A 19,652-nucleotide genomic window follows, 5' to 3' on the forward strand; every position below is an offset into this window, starting at 1 on the left:
GCATTCTTGTTTGCTTCCAGAGGTTGAAAAGCAAATGCCATGATGACATCTATATATATTTTATGATCAGCATAAGGCCCAAACTTCTAGAGTATACCACAGCAGCCACAGTACCCGGGTGCACCTATAAGATGCCCTGGTTGAAGCTTAGCAGGTGCAGAAATGTGCTGTTGAATAAAGCAACTTCTGAGACTTAAGCTCCATTCGTCTAATGCAACAGATTAAAAAAAAAAGAAAAAAAATCAGGCTTACTACAAACTGGCCACTAGGTGGCAGCATGACACCACTGCATAACTAAAAATCATCAATAAGGCAGAGGCGGCCATCTTGTGGATAGCCCTCAAATCTGATTAAATAAGGGTTCTTGCACAACGCAGATCCCCACCCCGAAAGCAGTCGTACAGGCTTATACGGGAAAATATCTCCGTTTATATCTCCGAGTCCGATGGAGCATGCAACAATTTCTTTTTCCATATGGAATCCAATAGAAAAAAAAAATCATGATCTGCATGAAATCAGAAGCAGATGGGGGTACAGCACAGCAGAGGACAGCCCCATTAGTGTTCCATATCCAAATCGGTTACTTTCCAATATAGTTTGTGTCTCAGTGCTTCACTGTTTTCAAGACCTCTGTTTGCGGTCAATGAATGCGACCCTTCAGAGGATGAAAACCCCATACAGACCTGAAACACCTGGGAGCTGAATACATCAGCGACACAGATCGCTCTCCTGTCCTGATCGTTTGCTACAATGTATCAGTGCAGGGAACAATGTATCGGCCCAGAGTGCTGCACGCTTAGGTCACAGAGGATTGCCCAGGCTGGAGACCACTGTCGGAAACGCTCTGCTGTATTTGGTCGGTACGGGTTTTCAGCCTCAGGTAGCAGACAAGAATGCTTCCAATCGCTGACAGGAAGCAGAGATCTTGTAACAGATCAGCTGGACGTGTATATAGGAGTTAATGCACACATTCTAGAAAGGTAAAAGAGCCGGATTCCTTTAAATGATGTATATTTTTCCTTGAAGCGAGGCATCTCTTCCACAATACATACGGTGTATCCCTGCTCGGTATAATCTTTGGTTAAAATCAACGCCCATTTGGTCTAAACTGAGACCCAGAGGCAGCCAAAGAGTCCGAAAACGACGGCTCGTGGCTGCTGGCGAATACCCTGCGTCTGGAGACGGTATACGTGTTATGTATGGTGCAGATATGTGTGCAGATCTATACATATGTATATATATATATATCTCTCTCTATATCCTCTATAAATATGATTTGTGCATAATAAAAATTTAAGGCAGCAGTAACATAAAAGGCACTTTGGTCATAAAAACGATATGGCTTCATAATCCCAGAGGAAAACTTCAGTCACTGTAGTGATAAAAGACACCGACTTCGTCAGCGGATCTCGCCGGACAAAACGAACAGCGAGTGTCTGTTGAATTCTGACGGGCTGCGGCTAGGGCGCTCACATCTTTGGGAGGAGGATGGGGGGGGTCCTGTCAGCCCGTGCGGTCACGAGACAGGATGGCGGCTCCTTGGTGAACACGTGGTATGAGCGGACGCCGCATGTTGTCCCTCCTTACATGTTCTTGATTGTCGCTGGAAGGCACGAATTATAGGGATAGCCCTGTGCGGAATGTGTCCTGCGGGGGGCACTCTAGGGTCAGGCCAGCAGACCCATCCGGCTGACCTTAGCAGAAAGGAATGTGTGCAACAGGAAAACAACGGGCTTCGGGCACGTGTGCAAATCCAGAGCCTGAAAGAGATAAGGGCGGTCGTGAGAAAATATATTCGACAAGAACTGCAGCAAATACCCGGTGGTTTGTGTACATTAAGCTACATGAGTCTAGATGCAGCAGAGCTGAGCGGGGCAGAGCCAATCTTAGTGGATAGGGGATAACTTCACATATCTCGAATACCCCTTTAAGCCTTGTGCTGAGCCGTGTCAGGCGTATGGGGTAGTGCATGTCCACACGACAGATTTTCTGCCTGGTTTTGGCACTTTTTCTTACACTTTCCATTCATTTCAATGGGAGAATCAGCACGGTCCGCTCCAAGACAGAGCATGCGGCTTCTTTTTTCCACGCTGTTTTTTTAAGTGTGGAATAAAAAGCAAGTTCTGCCTCCCACTGAAATGAATGGGAGGCTTTTTAGAGGTGCTTTTTAGTGTAGATTCCATGAACAAAACACGTGAAAAACAGCGCCAAAAAATGTCCCTTAAGAGTGTCAAACGCAGCAGAGCTGAGTGCGTCAGGTGCAGCGAGGTACTGTATCATTCACTACAATGTCAGTTATTATGGTCAATAACACCAACAGCTGAATGACAAATCCAGCTCTGCTACATGTCTATTATATCATGCCATGAGGCTGGTGTCACACACAGGGGGGTTTAATAATTTCTGAGGGGTTTTGCGGTGCATTTTTCTGCAGTATTTTATTTTTTTTTTTGGGCAAAAAACAGCAGATCCAGGTGTTGGACGGAAGTCTATAGGAAATATTAAAAGCAGGGCAAACGGCAGTGGCGTTTTTTTCACCCTTGAGGTGCATTTTTGGGGGTCCCTGGCATTACTGAAATCGCAGCACGCTCTGGTGCTTTTTTTTGCAGTGTGTGTGGTGGCGCTGTACTGGGTCCCCCCCCCCCCCCCCCCCCCCCCCCCCCCCCCTTGTATGTAATATGCCAGAATAATACCAGTTCTCCTTCTGGTCCACCAAAGTCCAGATAAAGATGTTTGGTCCCATCGTCTGCTGACATACGGAGCTTCTCAAATGGGTATCTGTACATGACGGGGCCCGAGGGCCCTCCGCGGCACACTGTGAATCCTGTGTCGTAATGGATGGAGAGGGAGACGGCTTCCCCGCGTAGAGAACAGCCTGTTAATACACAGAACAGCAATGCGTTACCCTGAGATCTTCCCAATTTAAAGGGAACCGGTCACCGGGATTTTGGGTATAGAGCTGAGGACACGGGCTGCTAGATGGCCGCTAGCACATCCGCAATACCAAGTCCCCATAGCTCTGTGTGCTTTTATTGTGTAAAAAAACCGATTTGATACATATGCAAATTAACATAAAAGAGTCATATCTTACTTGTGTGACCAGAGAAGAGTCATATTTTCAAGCTCTGACTCATCTCAGGTTAATTTGCATATGTATCAAATCGGTTTTTATACACAATAAAAGCACACAGAGCTATGGGGACTGGGTATTGCGGATGTGCTAGCGGCCATCTAACAACCCGTGTCCTCAGCTCTATACACAAAATCCTGATGACAGGTTCCCAACTCAGACAATCCTAACGATATCTCCCCCCCCCCCCATTATCTGATTGGGACCCACACCTACACAGAGAACGGAGCGAGGAAAATGGTGGCTGGAGGACCACAGGTTTTCCGGGGTCCGGCCACCACCAAGCACTCTCACTGTATCAGACAATGGGGGCATATCCTAGCAATATGCCCCCATGGTCTGAGATGGGAAAACCCCTTTAATATAGAAGGGCGTGACACGACCCCAGGAACGCAGTCAGTATTCCCAGCATGCTTTGCAGTCAAGTAAAAGCCCACAAAACACTTGTTATATAAGCCCCACCCCCTTTGGGACACGGTTCGCAGGACTGGCCCGCCAAAATCGAGACATGCTATAAGGCTCTATGTACACAACTACTTTAGCAAATATCTCTCACAGCTGAAACTTTGCTACAGTTGAATGCAATGTAGACGATCCTCTACAGTCTAAACAGTGTAGCAAAAGCTCAGCCGTTTTCATCTTCTGAATGTAAAGGATTTTCCCATTCACTGCCTGCAAGCACAGGTACGTGTGATTGTCTTTGCGTTCTTAAAGGGTTTTGCCTCAGACTGAATGGGCGTGCAAGTCCGTGCTGTCCACAGTAATGTCACAAGGCTATGCAAACATCCCACGCCTGCCGTGTCCATGGGAAACAAAATGGACGCAGTCACTTGGTTTAATCACATGATCGCCAACCTCTGCTGTACAGGCGCCGGACAGTTGTTTTATTGATTCAGTTCCGGTGCAGGAGCGGACAGGTAGGAGAGCAGTCACGTGATTAAACCATGTGACTGCAGCCATTTTGGTTCACATGGACACAGCGGCTGTTTACATAGCCATGTGACAAGCAGTTCAAGTGGTACACCTCAGATTACTGTGGCACAGCATGGACTTATGTGCCCGTCCAGGCTGGGGCCAACCCCTTTAAGAATGCGAAGACAATCACACTTAACTCTGCTTGCAGTCAATGAATAGGAAAATTCCTCTTTACTGTGGCACAGCATGGGCTTGCGTGGCAGTTTTAAAATGGCCAACCCCTTTAAGAAATCGACTCTATGCTGATGACACATTATTCCTACACTCATAGGGGAGATTTATCAGACCTGGGGTAAAAGAAAACTGACAGTTGCCCATAGCAACCAATCAGATTCCATCTTTCATTTTTCACAGCTCCTTTGCAAAATGAAAGGCGCCAGCTGATTGGTTGCTATGGGCATCCAAGCCAGTTTTCTGTTACTTCAGGTTTGATAAATTTCCCCCATGGACTGTAGCAAACTCTCAGCTGTGTTCAGCCTCTACACGTAAATAAAGATTTTTCCATTCACTGACAGGCAGTTATGTGCCATTGCCTTGGCATTCTTCAAGCAGACTTATCAAAACTGTCTGGGAGAAAATCTGCTTTGGTTGCCCATAGCAACCAATCACAGCACAGCTTTCATTTTTTAAGAGCTGAATTTGAAATGAAAGCTGCTCTGTGATTGGCTGTTATGGGCAACAAGGAGCCATGCTTTAGAGTTTCCTAAATCTATCAAAAAACTTTATTTTACCCCAAAAGTGACTTACTGATGGTGACCTCCCTCGTGAGTTCGGCTGACATGTGACACCCCTGCACCAGCGCTCTCGTCCAAGCAGAAAGATCCCGCTGGTTCTCCACGCGGAAGACGTGCATGTCAATTCCCTGAGGGCACCCCGTGCGAGTGGCAAAAGTTAGATGTGGCGCCAAAGAGGGCGAGTTGTGCCCCGGTCCTGAGTGTACTAATCTAAAAAGAAAATAATATAAGCAATAATTACACCGTGAACACGACAAGGCTACTATACAATATGGTGCTGGATGAAACGAGAAAGACAGCGCCACTCTTGCCCACTGGATTTATTTGGTATTGCAGCTCAGCTCCATTCAGCTCAGCTGCAATACTAGGCCCTGCCTGTTGACAAGAGTGGTGCTGTTCCTTGGCAAATGGCGGTCTCTTGATGCCAATGAGATTGCTGCTTCTCCTTTCTTATCTGTACACCAGAAAAGTCCGCTCAAATCTGAATGGTTGCTATGGGCAACAGCTCCACTTTTACGTCGTAAGCGTCTAGAGGGAGACTCGTATACAGTCTAATATCGTATTGCTGGCTGCTACCTGCAAAATCTAATAGTCCAGAAGCGACGCGAGTGCTGGGGAGCGAGGTAAGTACTATCTGTGTGAGGGGCCCAGGCATACGGGGGGCATTATAGGTCTTGGATAACAGTTTATTTACAATGTTAGTCAATCATTAATGCATATTGATACCTATAAAACTATCCTTCACCTTGTGGAGATCAGCGGCAACTTAAGCTTGGGGTGCGCCCACTCGTCCCGCGTCCTGGGCATTGCCTCGAAGAGAAGAAAATCCTTTGGAGAAACAACTGCAAGTATTGGATGCCATAAAGCCCGGCCATCGTCCTGAGAGACCTGAGATGGAGAATAATAAGGGTGAGGGCAGAGTACTATGAAGGGTCTATGGACGGGGGCAGGAGGCACTATGGGCGGGCCGAGGGGGAAGACTAGGGCCGAGGGGGAAGACTAGGGCCGAGGGGGAAGACTAGGGCCGAGGGGGACTCCTGGAGACTCTGGGCACGGGCAGGGAGACCGGTACTAGACACAATATGGGGGAATAAATAATGACGAAGCATACAGTATGTATACAACAGAAAAGTCTTAAAGGGGCTCTCTACTACGGTCACCTCTGGTCTGCCTAGAATCCATCTTATGTTCATACAGGACAAATCCTTGGGAGACCTGGCTCTTTAAAGGGGTTGTCTGTTTAATACTGATGATCTTCAGGATAGGTCATCAATATCTGACCGATGGGGGGTCCAAATCCACTGCACTACGGTGAGAGCACTGAGGACTCTTCTTAGGCCAGTGACATCAAGTTTATTGGCCACATGGCCTAGACGCAGCTCAGTCACATTGAGGTGAATGGGGCTGAGCTGCAATACCAAGCACAGCCACTATCCAATGAATGGCGCTGCGCTTGGCTCACGGGAGCACCGCCGCCTTCAAACAGCTGATCGGCAGGGGTGTGGGACCCCCGCCAATCAGATATTGATGACTTATCCTGAGTATAGGTCATAGGTATTAAACGCTTGGACAACCCCTTTAAAATAACTCGAAGATCTATTGTTTTCTGTTATCAGCCCCTTCAAGTGAGTGGAAAGCCTTTGTGCTGTCACTGAGTGGGGAACCTTCTCGTGTACACTCACATCCAGGAATCCCATAAATGCCTATTACTTCTTACAGCTGAGCGTTTGCTTCATTGTATCCAGTTTAGGCTGATAAATTATACCTGCGCTGATACACTGTAGCAAAATATCAGGACGGTAGAGAAATTCTGCTTCTGATATTTAGCTGGCAGAGGATTGGCTTGGATGCAACAGTAGTAAACTCTCTGTTGTGAGAAGTACTAGGTCTGTAAAATGTTCCTATTCACTAGCAGCAAGCAGAGATCTTGAAACTGTGACAAATTGACATACAGTTTATTAGAACTTTTCCGTAATTTTCATGAAACAATGATGAAATTATTAATCACATAAAAGTAGAAAATTCCTTTAAGTCTTCGAGCAGTAGACAGAGGACGGTACACGAACCTGTTCGGCCACCCAGCCTAAATATCGGAGGTCGTCGGCCGCCGCTCCCAGCATGCACTGGGTTTCCGCCAGGACCTGTGGCAGCAGAGCGGTAATGTTGTTGTGCAGGGCCTGTGACCAGGACAGGGAGGAGGCGGAATCTCGACAGCGCAGCACCAGCGAGTGACATCCATCCGGTGAGCGCAGCTCTACCAGCCTGTAAGACACGTGGACATAAGAGGAGTGGAGAAGAGGCACGAGGCACACTGCTACATGTACCTCCTGCAGAGACAAACAGGAACATTGGAGTCACGCACACATTGCCACTGACCGTCCCTCGGGGTCGTACATGCTCAGATTTCTCGCAGCGTAACACATTTTTAAGGGAATGACCTTGCAGTCCCTCGATCCGTGTTTGGGAGAACCGGACGCATCGCTGTGCGCTGGACTGCCGAGGTCGCAACCGTCCCAGGGAAGATCACCCACCAGGGACGCCTTCCGGATATAGGGGGACACGTCCTGCAGGAAGCGCACTGTCGGAAGAGAGAAGGAAGACCGTCTATTGTATAATTCATTGATATAACACCGACATATCCCGCAGCGCTGTACAGAGAATGTCATCGCTCACGCTTAGATGACATATGGCGGTATTATGGGATTAATATTTTGCTGCATCATCGGATTTAAAGGGTATTTACTCTTCATAGAAGCCCTTGAATACTATATACGGGTTTCTTAGGTACACTGGCTTCGGAGAGAGCTGGGTAACAACTAGGGCTGAAACGATTACTCGATTGAATCGGGGGGGAGGCTGGTGGCACTGGGGGGGGGGGGGGAGAGGCTGGTGGCACTGGGGGGGGGGAGAGGCTGGTGGCACTGGGGGGGGGAGAGGCTGGTGGCACTGGGGGGGGGGGGAGAGGCTGGTGGCACTGGGGGGGGGGGAGAGGCTGGTGGCACTGGGGGGGGGGGGAGAGGCTGGTGGCACTGGGGGGGGGGGGGAGAGGTGGTGGCTGGGGGGGGGGCTGGTGGCACTGGGGGGGGGGGAGGCTGGTGGCACTGGGGGGGGGGGAGGGAGGCTGGTGGCACTGGGGGGGCAGCTGGTGGCACTGAGGGGGCAGCTGGTGGCACTGGGGGGGCATTGATGAGTTTTTATAAAGAAAAACGTTCTTTCAATTAGTTTTTTGCTATTAGCGTACTCGATCAATCGTTGGATTAATCGATAGAATACTTGATTACAAAAATAGTCGGTAGCTGCAGCCCTAGTGACAACCAACATGGCCGCCCATATAAGGGTTACTATGTTTAATTAAGGCAAGTCAAGCTGAAGCAGCACCTATATAGTTAAAGAGTAAGTCCAAAGAGTAAGTTTCTTCCAAAAACAGCGCCACCCCCTGTCCACAGGTTGTGCGTGGTATTGTAGCTCAGTCCCAGTTGCTTCAAAGGAGCGGAGCTGCAATACCAGACAAGACGGGCGCGGCGCTGTTTCTGGAAGTTTACCTAAGCCTGGGCTTAGCCATTCAGGGTCTCAGGAAAGCTGAGTGCCAGCCTTGTGACATTTCCGATAGACAGGGTTTGGCAATTACAATGCACTGGGAATTTTGGGATTTCACAGAGAAATTCTACACTGGACAGTGCATAAGAGGTGAGTCATGCGATGAAGGGGAGAAAAGGGCAGGTTGAAAAATTTCCTCATCATTTTCCCTTACATGGGTCTCCAGAATTCAAAGTAATGATGGCGACGCCTTTCCCTCGCCTGTTCTTCTGGGACGTCAAGGGGTTAATCTAGACTGAAGCTGCTATCTAACTGCAGATTATATTGCTCGCTGCAAAATACGGGAGGATTAGGGAGAGTCTCCATATAAGGGAGCGAAGCATCACACGGTGTAATAAATGGAGAGGCGCCCGAAAAGGGGGGCAACTGGAGGGTCTCTCTCCGGGACCTGCTGCCTGAGGACAGGTGCAGCCATAAGAATGACCATAACAGGTCACCACGCTCTATAGTCTGTCTCCTTAAAGAGTGTTTTCCCTGTTCAGACAGTGCATCTCTTCCTGGGAAAGCTGGGTGATGGCCGCCATCACTTCTGATTGGTCACTCAGACTCCTGGAAGGCAAACTGTCTAGTTCTACAGTGCAATGGAAGCAAGGGGCGCGGATATTAGGGGCCACGGCTCAGCAAAGGAGGGGGCATTAGTTGTTTCTCAGTGGACTCCAGCCTGTGGCTCACCAGCTGCAGAGAAACTACAACTCCCAGTATGCCCTGACAACCTTCAGCAGGATCACCAGCTGCTGAGAAACTACAACTCCCAGCATGCCCTGACAGCCTTCAGCAGGATCACCAGCTGCTGAGAAACTACAACTTCCAGCAGGCCCTGACAGCCTTCAGCAGGATCACCAGCTGCTGAGAAACTACAACTCCCAGCATGCCCTGACAGCCTTCAGCAGGATCACCAGCTGCTGAGAAACTACAACTTCCAGCATGCCCTGACAGCCTTCAGCAGGATCACCAGCTGCTGAGAAACTACAACTCCCAGCATGCCATAACAGCCTTCAGCAGGATCACCAGCTGCTGAGAAACTACAACTTCCAGCAGGCCCTGACAGCCTTCAGCAGGATCACCAGCTGCTGAGAAACTACAACTTCCAGAATGCCCTTACAGCCTTCAGGAGGATCACCAGCTGCTGAGAAACTACAACTCCCAGCATGCCCTGACAGCCTTCAGCAGGATCACCAGCTGCTGAGAGACTACAACTTCCAGCAGGCCCTGACAGCCTTCAGCAGGATCAAGTCTCTGCAAAAAGATAATGATCTAGAGACGTTGCCACTGTGTCCCCCTTTTTTGGGATTTTGGTCACAAGAAAAAAAAAAACATATCTCAGCCCTTCAAATGAAAGTTAATGTAATGGCGGTGGCAGAGTTGTGACCCTTGTATCAGAAGTACTACATGCGGGTTACAGTCCTTCTGAAAAGGAAACTAAAGGGCGTGAACCCTATCGGCCCATGGTTCTCTCCGATTGGTGGAGGGCTGCTGAATGACAGGACACTCCCCTCCGAAGCACCGCCCACATGTCCTTTCCAGAAGGACGCCGAGATGCACTGAGCACCCATGAACTTGGTAGTGCTGATTTCTGGAGCTCTGACAACCAAAGATGTCACATTTGTCAGCGTCCACATCACATGTAGCTATATGTAATCCTTCTGCCTGGGGCCATAGGGTTCACATGTCTTCCCTGATGTCCCCGCAGGATTGAGTCATGGGCTACACCCTATTAAAAGTAATCTGATACCTGTGCGATTCTGCTCTCAATATGTACATTACGCTGGGAATGCAAGACGTGGCCTCGCCGGACAGGAGGAGGGAGAGACCCCAATGGATGCGAACCACTGCACTGACAGAGTGTGACTTTATCCGGAAACACGGACAGGAGGGGGTGACCATACAGGACAAGGAGGGGGAGGGGGTGACCATACAGGACAAGATATTTTAAAGCCACTGGCCGGCACGTCGCAAAGGCATTGAGTGGATACAACCATTTTCAAGGGATCGTCCAGGACCATTTATAGAAATTTATACTATTATTTTATTTATACTATTTATGAATGAATTGCCAGCCGTGTGTAATAGGGGGCGTGTCCCTGCATTCAGTGCTAGGTGGACACTCACTGCCCAGTGCTGGCAACTTTTAGTAGGAATAATAGAGTCACAAGAATAGATGCTCTAAGAATTGTTACTACATGGCGGATGCAACAACATGTCATGAGGGGCGACAGCTCCTCTCTAAAAATTTCGGAAAAGAAAGAGGTGATAAAATAACAACCTGCGTTACCTGGAACATCCCCCGCGAACTCCAGTGCCGCCATCTCCTCTGCTGTCCTGCAGTGCTGACATTGCCATCACCCATGTGTCACTGCTGCGGTTCTCGCCCGTGGGTGGTTGCGACATCATCACTGCAGGACAGATCAGTTTTCCAGGAGAGCAGTATTTATCTTTATCACATCCACTTTCATTTCCGAGATTTTTAAATGCCCTAAAGGACAAGCTCCGGGTGGACTGCCTGCGACGTGCATGCTGCTGCGCAGTGTACAGCCTGCTGCCTCTCCTGTGCCTCACACATGCCTCGTGCACCTCCACAAGTTGTGGCCTCTGACTGGTGGGATCCGCTTCCCCTAAGTGATGTCTGACCCAACGTGTCGCTACTGAACTACCTCCCTGCGTTCCCACACTAAAGATGGCAGACACATGGGAGGCAAATAGAGGGACACTATTCCACTGTAGGTGAGGTTAACGGGGGAGGGGGGACAATTTCAATATCGCTAACGTTGCGTTAACCGGCCCGGCCGGTTTTGAAAATACACATTTCATCATACAGCGCATCGGAAAAGATTAAAGTACAACTTATAAAATATCGTACAATTACAGAACCTCAGGGCGGAAGAAAAATGACCTTTCCCCTGGAAGAGACAAGAACTACGCAAGGTCAACAGCACCACAGTTGTCCTCAGGTTGTGTCTAGTACTGCAGCTCAGCTCCATAAAGCTAATGGGCTGAACTGCAGTACCATACATCACCTGTAGACGAGTGTGGCGCTATTTATGTTTTAAGACAGCGGTCATGGTTTTCTAATCTTTTTTTTTTTTTTTTTAAAGGGGTTGTCCCAAGGGGGTTCTGTCAGGGGTATCTGATCAGTAAGGGTGCAACTGCTAGGAACCCTACCGCTCACAAGAACAAAGTTAGAGTACCCGCCAATGAATGGAAGCGAGGTTGAGCGCGCACGCTGGACATAGGATCGGCAGCTCACCTGACTGACTGCCATACCATTCATTGTGGGAACTACGGACCCCATATTTATAAGCGGCAGGACCCCACCAATTACTTCTATCTTGGGACTGCCCCTTACCGGACCCAGACGGCTCTGGCTCATACCTCTAGCTGCTACACCTCCTGAGATACAGCAGGTTATAGCAGCCCCTCCGCATGGCTATGGCCGCAGCTACTTAAGGGAACATCACTGCTCGGCCGTAGTTCCGTCCCCGTCTGCAGGGTTGGATATGAGAGACCTGCCAATAATTCCTAAAAACCGCTGAATGTGAACAGAAACTTATCTGTACTGCTCCAATGCATCCGGAATAAAAGAAAGCATGTGGGCAAATAATAAAACCACGTGCTCCGTATTTGGTACACAGCTCCGATGCAGAGCCACGTGTGCTGCCATCGATTAATAATTGACCGCACACAGAGTGCACTTTTTATACGTTTTCGTATATTTTCATGACCACTCCCAAACTTCTACCTTCTCCGAAGGTTTTACGAAGCTGAGTAAACAGCGGCATCTTGTAACACTTACGTGTCGGTCACACGCGGAGCATATGGCGGTTACACACACACGCCCAGCGCCCAGAGACCCGGCCGTTCCCAGCCCACCAGATGCTGAGCTATTATATGTCTCCAGCTGTGGGGAATCGGGAGGTCTGCAATTTGTCATCACACCGGTGGTCTCTCACCTGTGCCTGTCAGACTACAACTCCCAACATTGCCCGAGTGTATGGCTTTTTTAAAAAAAAAAAAAAAAGGAGTTGGGGTAGAAACCCGATCTTAGATGTTGACCCTCGAGCATCTGCCAAACGTTCACAAACAGATTAGCCACATTTACATCCTCGTGCTTGCTGTCAATGAATGGAAACATCTTATTTATTTATTTTTGCCTCCACATTCCCAGCTAAAAAAAAACTAATATTTCTCACAGCTGAGGGTCTGCTACCATTGTACCCAGTCCAATCCTTTGAGATAAGGAGTCCGGGCTCCGAACCGACACATTGTAGCAAACGATCAGAGCCGGAAAGATTTCTCCTGCTGAGGTACTCAGTTTACAGAAGATTGTCTACACTGGACACGTAGCAGCAAACCCTCCGCTGTGGGAGGCGGCAGGTCTTTATGGCTTTCTAGCTTCTGGATGTGATCTCTTGTAAATGCTGGGAGTTGTAATACGACAAAAAAACAGCAACGTCAGGTTCCTAAAATACTTAGGAATTTGTAGATGAATTGCCGCCAGAGACGGCGCCGTCTACGCCAAATTAATCACGTGCCTCTTATTAACAGATGATTAAAAAAATAATAATAATAATAATGTTTCCACAATTATTTTTAACCATTGGCTGCCCGATTTGCCGTTATTGTGCATAATTCTCAATACCCGAGTCGCCGCCTCCTCTTTCTAAGGGCTCGTTTACACGACCGTATGGCTTTTTCAGTGTTTTGCGGGCTGTTTTTAACGGATCCGTTTATTGTTTCAGTAGTGTTTCCGTTTTTCCGTATGGCATATACAGTAATTACATAGAAAAAATTGGGCTGGGCATAAAATTTCCGATAGATGGTTCTGCAAAAAACGGAACAGATACGGAAGACATAGGCCTCTTTTTTCCGTTCCGTATACGGAACAATTCATTTCAAAGGGTCCGCAAAAAAAAACGGAAGGGACTCCGTATGCCTTCCGTTTCCGTATTTCCGTTCAAAGATAGAACATGTCCTATTATTGTCCGCATAACGGACAAAGATAGTACTGTTCTATCAAGGGCCAGCTGTTCCGGACGTCATCCGTATTTTTTTGCGGACCGCAAAATACTGGAAAAGCCATACGGTCGTGTGCAAGAGGCCATACGGAGTACATTCCGTATGTGTTCCGTTTTTTTTGCAGACCCATTGACTTGAATGGAGCCACGGAATGTGATTTGCGGGAAATAATAGGACATGTTCTATCTTTGAACGGAACAAAAAAAAAAACGGAAATACGGAAACGGAATGCGCACGGAGACCCTTAAAGGCGTATTCCCATCTTAGACAATTGGGGCATATAGCTAGGATATGCCCCCATTGTCTGATAGGTCCTACCGCTGGGACCCGCACCAATATTGAGAACAGAGCGGGGAGCGCTGTGGCTGGAGGACCACCAAGTCCACCACCAAGCGCTAATCCCCGCCTCTCCCATAGAAGTGAATGGGAGCGAGCGTGCGCGGCCCATGCTCCCATTCATTTCTATGGGGCAGACAGCTGCGCATGCGCAGTGCGCTCTCTCTTTAACTTTCGGGGCTCCGTTCTCGATATAGGTGCGGGTCCCAGCGGTGGGACCCGCACCTATAAGACAATGGGGGCATATCCTAGCTATATGCCCCCATTGTCTCAGATGAGAAAACCCCTTTAAGTTTTTTTTTTGCTGACCCATTGAAATGAATGGTTCAGTATAAGTAACGCATGCTGAACAAAAAAAAAAAAAAAAACGCCAGTATACTAAACGCAAAAAACATTTGTGTGCATGAGCCCTAAGGATTTTATCACAGACCCACCAGACAGCGGAGAAACGGATAATGTAATAATCCCCCCATTAGGGCGAGATAGCTGGCGGCACCGGATACGCGCTACTTTTCAGGCTGAATAGCACACAATGAGGCGGATTATGCTCTGCAGAAGGTGACAGCGGTGATGGGGGGGGGGGGGGGTTAATATTAATGCCGGGTTAATACTGATTAGCATTGTCAGGTGCTGACTCAGCAAATCCCTCCGTTCTGCCTACATGCGAAGGGTTAAGGCGTCTGCACACAACCCGATTTCTGGAGCGAACCTGGACAGGAGTCTGGAGGGTGGGGGTCGTCCTGCACCAGTGGAAATAAGTGAACCCCAAAGTAAAGGGCACATGGGTCAATCATGGTTACGCCCAACATGAAGAACATCCGAATATTACTCTTCGCCGTGGCCGATGATTACCGAATGTCTATGGGCAGCTTTAGAAAGGGGGATATTTAAAGGGGTATTCCCATCTTAAAGGGGTCATACAGGATTAGAGAAACATGGCTGGTTTCTCCCAGATAGAGCGTCACGCCTGCGTCTGGGTGGTGTCGCACACTGCAACCCTGATGACTGGGGCTGGGCTGCAGTACCACTCAGAACCTGTGGACGGGCGGGGCGCTGTTTTCTGGAGACAAGCAGTCATGTTGTTTTAACCCTGGACAACCCCTTTAAAGGGCTCATGCACACGGCAGTAGCCGTTTTTGCGGTCCACATAACACACATACCGCCCATGTGTGTTCCGCATTTTGTGGAAGGGAAGGTCCTGCCCTGTATAGAAGACAGTCCTATCCGAACAGGACGTGTTCTATGTTTTTGCGGGGCCACGGAACGGACAGGCGGCTTCCTAACATCCAGAAGCTGAAAACGTGCACAGGCCTAGGATCTCCTAACTGACGGACTGTTACAAGTGTATCCAGTCTAGGTGATCTTCTGCACGCAGACAGCACTGCTACATTGCAGGAAGCTATCAGAACAGCAGAGAGATGTATGCTGCTCATGTACTCGGCTCACAGCGCTACCCCTCAGCTGTGAAGGGTCCGGACCGTACAGAGGGTTCAGCCTCTGAATATAAGAAAGAATGTGCTGAAATATTTCTCCCCCGTTTATAAATATGTGTAACTTCAACATTATAATTACAAAAGGAATCTGCAAAAAATTACATTAACTGTACTGAACCTGAGTTACATCCTGTATTATACTCCAGAGCTGCACTCACTATTCTGCTGGTGCAGTCACTGTGTACATACATTACTTATCTCGTACTGAACCTGAGTTACATCCTGTATTATACTCCAGAGCTGCACTCACTATTCTGCTGGTGCAGTCACTGTGTACATACATTACTTATCCTGTACTGAACCTGAGTTACATCCTGTATTATACTCAAGAGCTGCACTCACTATTCTGCTGGTGCAGTGACTGTGTACATACATTACTTATCCTGTACTGATCCTGACTTACATCCTGTATTATACTCCAGAGCTGCACTCACTATTCTGCTGGTGCAGTCACTGTGTACATACATTACTTATCCTGTACTGATCCTGAGTTACATCCTGTAATATACTCCAGAGCTGCACTCACTATTCTGCTGGTGCAGTCACTGTGTAAATACATTACTTATCCTGTACTGATCCTGAGTTACATCCTGTATTATACTCCAGAGCTGCACTCACTATTGTGCTGGTGCAGTCACTGTGTACATACATTACTTATCCTGTACTGATCCTGAGTTACATCCTGTATTATACTCCAGAGCTGCACTCACTATTCTGCTGGTGGAGTCACTGTGTACATACATTACTTATCCTGTACTGATCCTGAGTTACATCCTGTATTATACTCAAGAGCTGCACTCACTATTCTGCTGGTGCAGTCACTGTGTACATACATTACTTATCCTGTACTGATCCTGAGTTACATCCTGTATTATACTCCAGAGCTGCACTCACTATTCTGCTGGTGCAGTCACTGTGTACATACATTACTTATCCTGTACTGAACCTGAGTTACATCCTGTATTATACTCCAGAGCTGCACTCACTATTCTGCTGGTGCAGTCACTGTGTACATACATTACTTATCCTGTACTGAACCTGAGTTACATCCTGTATTATACTCAAGAGCTGCACTCACTATTCTGCTGGTGCAGTGACTGTGTACATACATTACTTATCCTGTACTGATCCTGACTTACATCCTGTATTATACATCTCAGAGCTGCACTCACTGGCGGAGTCACCTAATCTGACACAAGCTTGGTGACTGTTTCCATAACAGACAGTAGAAACCCAGATTTGCAGCTCTGGAGTGTAATGCAGTTGTAAATCAGGACCAATGCGATATACCTAATGGGACTTACATATGGTGCTGCAGATGTACACTGTAAAATAGGGGTTGAAAGGTGGAGCTGCCCTTTAAAGGGGAGTCTTTCCACCGATGTACTGACCCGTATAGGACTCGGACACCTATTATAGTCCCCATATGTGATCGCTACTTACCGTTTAGCTGTCCGTCGCTTATTTTCTTAAAAAAACGCTTTTATTCAATATGCAAATTAGGTCTGAAAGTGCCCAGGCCCCTCGTCGCTATTCATATGAACCTTCCCCCCCCCTTTTCACCCCTCTGGCCCGCCCTAGGTTCTTCAGAAATCCAGCGCCGTTCACAAGATTCGCCGCGTGAGCGCTTCATTTCCCATTTCTTCACACGCGCATTAAACGCTCTTGTGCCTCTGCCCATAATAGGGAATGAAGTGCGCAGGCGCGGCGAATCTTGGGAACGGCGAATCTTGGGAACGGCGCTAGATTTCTGAAGAACCTAGGGCGGGCCAGAGGGGTGAAAGGGGGGGGGGTTCATATGAATAGCGACGAGGGGTCTGGGCACCTTTAGACCTACTTTGCGTTTTTTGAAGAAAATAGGCGTCGGACAGCTACACGGTAAGTAGCGTTCACATATGGGGCCTATAATGCAGATCATGGTGTCCGTGTAGGTGAAAGACCCCCTTTCAGCCATTTTTCGGTTAGTAGGAGGAGGTGTCGGGAGAGGCGCAGGGTCTCCAGAAATGAGGAAAGTTTCTGCCACGTGAAAGCCGTAAGTCCTGGGTGCGGACGCGATGACACCGACGTCGTCTCATGAAAAGTATCTGGACAAAGCTGCAGGACGCGGAGCGAGAAACAAGAGCCCGGCCACTTCTGGAAAAGCTGGGTGACTACCAATACGGCCACTTACCCGAGGGACACCTTCCGTGCTGCGGGAACCTAATGATGGTCGCCCGGCATCAAAAGACGACCTCAGCTCTCTCCAACCGCCCTAATGGGGCAAATACTAATGAAGCGCTGATTAGTACCGGAGGACTCTGTACTCACCGCTTCCTGGTCCTCGGCTGTGCATGACCTCACGCTGTGCGCAGCCTTCACAGCCGAGGACCAGGAAGAAGAGAGAAAACTAGTGCTGAGGGGGGGCTGGGGGCTAATATATGGCATTGGGGGTCTTATTGGGGCCGTCAGCTGAGGTCTGACCTGAGGTGTAATGGAGTGCGTCTTATAGGGCGAAAAATACGGTACTTGCTTTCTCCTCCTCCCGACCTCCCCTGACGTCACGTGGAGGCACCGCAACGCTAGGGTGAGCCCCCCGGTCTCCTTCCTGACCTGCGGAGCGGTGCCCACTGCCCCGAGCACGGATCCTGAGCCGCTGGGGTCTTCACGGTCAGCTATATTATATATATATATTACTTGTGTTGTGGTGGAGGGTCTTCAAGGGAATAGAACTGAGCTGCAAAACCACATCACGCCTGTGGATAAGAGGGGCGCTGACCCTTTTCCCAAATTCAGGACAACCCCTTAAAGCGGATTGGGTGATCCCTGTCGGCCAATCAGAAAGCATTGTTACAAACAATAGTAATAAATCACCGGTCACATGATCACCATACGCCAAGGCTCTGCTATTTATTGGTATTCCAGTAAATGGAGCTCAGCTGCAATTTCACCTCATGCCCATGGAAAAGGGGGGGCGCTGTTTCAAGAAAACCAACAGAATCCTCCCTCCCCCCCAAAAAAAAAATTAAAAAAATTATGGAGAAATCCCTTGGATCAGGTGATCCCTGTCGGCCAATCGGAAAGAAGCAGTATTGCAGGCGACTGGTCACATGATCATCATATAACTTCTACACAGACAGATGGGGGGGCACTGCCAGGAGGTGGGCACCTGGTGGGGGGGGGGGAGCACTGCCAGGAGGTGGGCACCTGGTGGGGGGGGGAGCACTGCCAGGAGGTGGGCACCTGGTGGGGGGGGGGAGCACTGCCAGGAGGTGGGCACCTGGTGGGGGGGGGGGAGCACTGCCAGGAGGTGGGCACCTGGTGGGGGGGGGGGGAGCACTGCCAGGAGGGGGGCACCTGGGGGGGGGGGGGGCACTGCCAGGAGGTGGGCACCTGGTGGGGGGGGGGGGAGCACTGCCAGGAGGTGGGCACCTGGTGGGGGGGGGAGCACTGCCAGGAGGTGGGCACCTGGTGGGGGGGGGAGCACTGCCAGGAGGTGGGCACCTGGTGGGGGGGGAGCACTGCCAGGAGGTGGGCACCTGGGGGCTCTTACCTTCCAGTGTCACCTCCTTGCCCGCTTTCTTCAGCACTTGCACAGCTTGGTCATGGGTGGCATTCCTCAGGTCGGCCCCGTTGACGGCCAGGATGGCATCCCCCACCCGGAGAGCCTGGCTCTTGTCCGCTGCCAGCCCCGGGAAGATCTTGGAGATGAGGATGGGCATGCGGTTCTCCTGGCCGCCCTTGATGCTGATGCCCAGTCCTCCGAACTCCTGCTTCACCACCCGCACCTTCCTCGCCGGCTCCGCGCCCTCCTCCGGGCTGTCCAGGGGGAACCTGGCCCCGGGGCTGCCCACCCCGGACTCGGAGCCGCAGTCTGATCTGGGGGAACTAGCTCCAGAGCGCCCGGGGCCCCTGCGGGGACTGCCCGGGGCCAGCTCCGTGCCATTGCTCATGCCATTGAGCGCGGCCGGCTCCTGCTCCGAGGTCAGGCTCAGGGTCTCCCCGGAGAGCTCGGCGTGGACCCGCACCCAGTGGTCCTGCAGCAGCAGATCCAGGAGCCCGGACTTGGAGGCTCGGGTCCACACAGCCATGGCGAGCGCCGAACTGACGAGCTGCTGCCTCCTGCGCCGCCAACTTCCTGCCAGTGTCAGCGGCTGCCTCCTCCCCGGCCTCCTCCACACACGCTGCGCGACGACCCCTGGCGGCGGCTACTGCGCATGACAGCTGGGGCCGGGCGCAGGGCAGGAGATGCAGAGCCGGAGCCCGGAGGAGCTGTGCGGAGGGAGGAGCAGAGCTGGAGGAGCTGTGCGGAGGGAGGAGCAGAGCTGGAGGAGCTGTGCGGAGGGAGGAGCAGAGCGGCTGGAGGAGGAGCAGAGCGGGAGGAGCTGTGCGGAGGGA

The 19,652-nt window shown here is 50.0% G+C and overlaps 1 protein-coding gene across 1 annotated transcript; it reads right to left on the reverse strand.

Moving 5' to 3' along the window:
* On the reverse strand, positions 1-19,440 carry SNTB2 (syntrophin beta 2). Its single transcript, XM_040409637.1, has 7 exons — positions 18,808-19,440; positions 7,216-7,417; positions 6,906-7,101; positions 5,585-5,727; positions 4,853-5,049; positions 2,694-2,875; positions 1-1,760 (listed from the first exon to the last, which is right to left on the reverse strand). Exons 1-7 carry the CDS (start codon positions 19,343-19,345, stop codon positions 1,668-1,670), a joined length of 1,551 nt encoding a protein of 516 aa, XP_040265571.1. The 5' UTR covers positions 19,346-19,440; the 3' UTR covers positions 1-1,667.
* Between the last annotated feature and the right edge of the window lie 212 nt (positions 19,441-19,652).

The sequence above is a fragment of the Bufo bufo genome, chromosome 10 (assembly GCF_905171765.1).
Source record: "Bufo bufo chromosome 10, aBufBuf1.1, whole genome shotgun sequence".
In the NCBI taxonomy this organism is placed as follows: domain Eukaryota; kingdom Metazoa; phylum Chordata; class Amphibia; order Anura; family Bufonidae; genus Bufo; species Bufo bufo.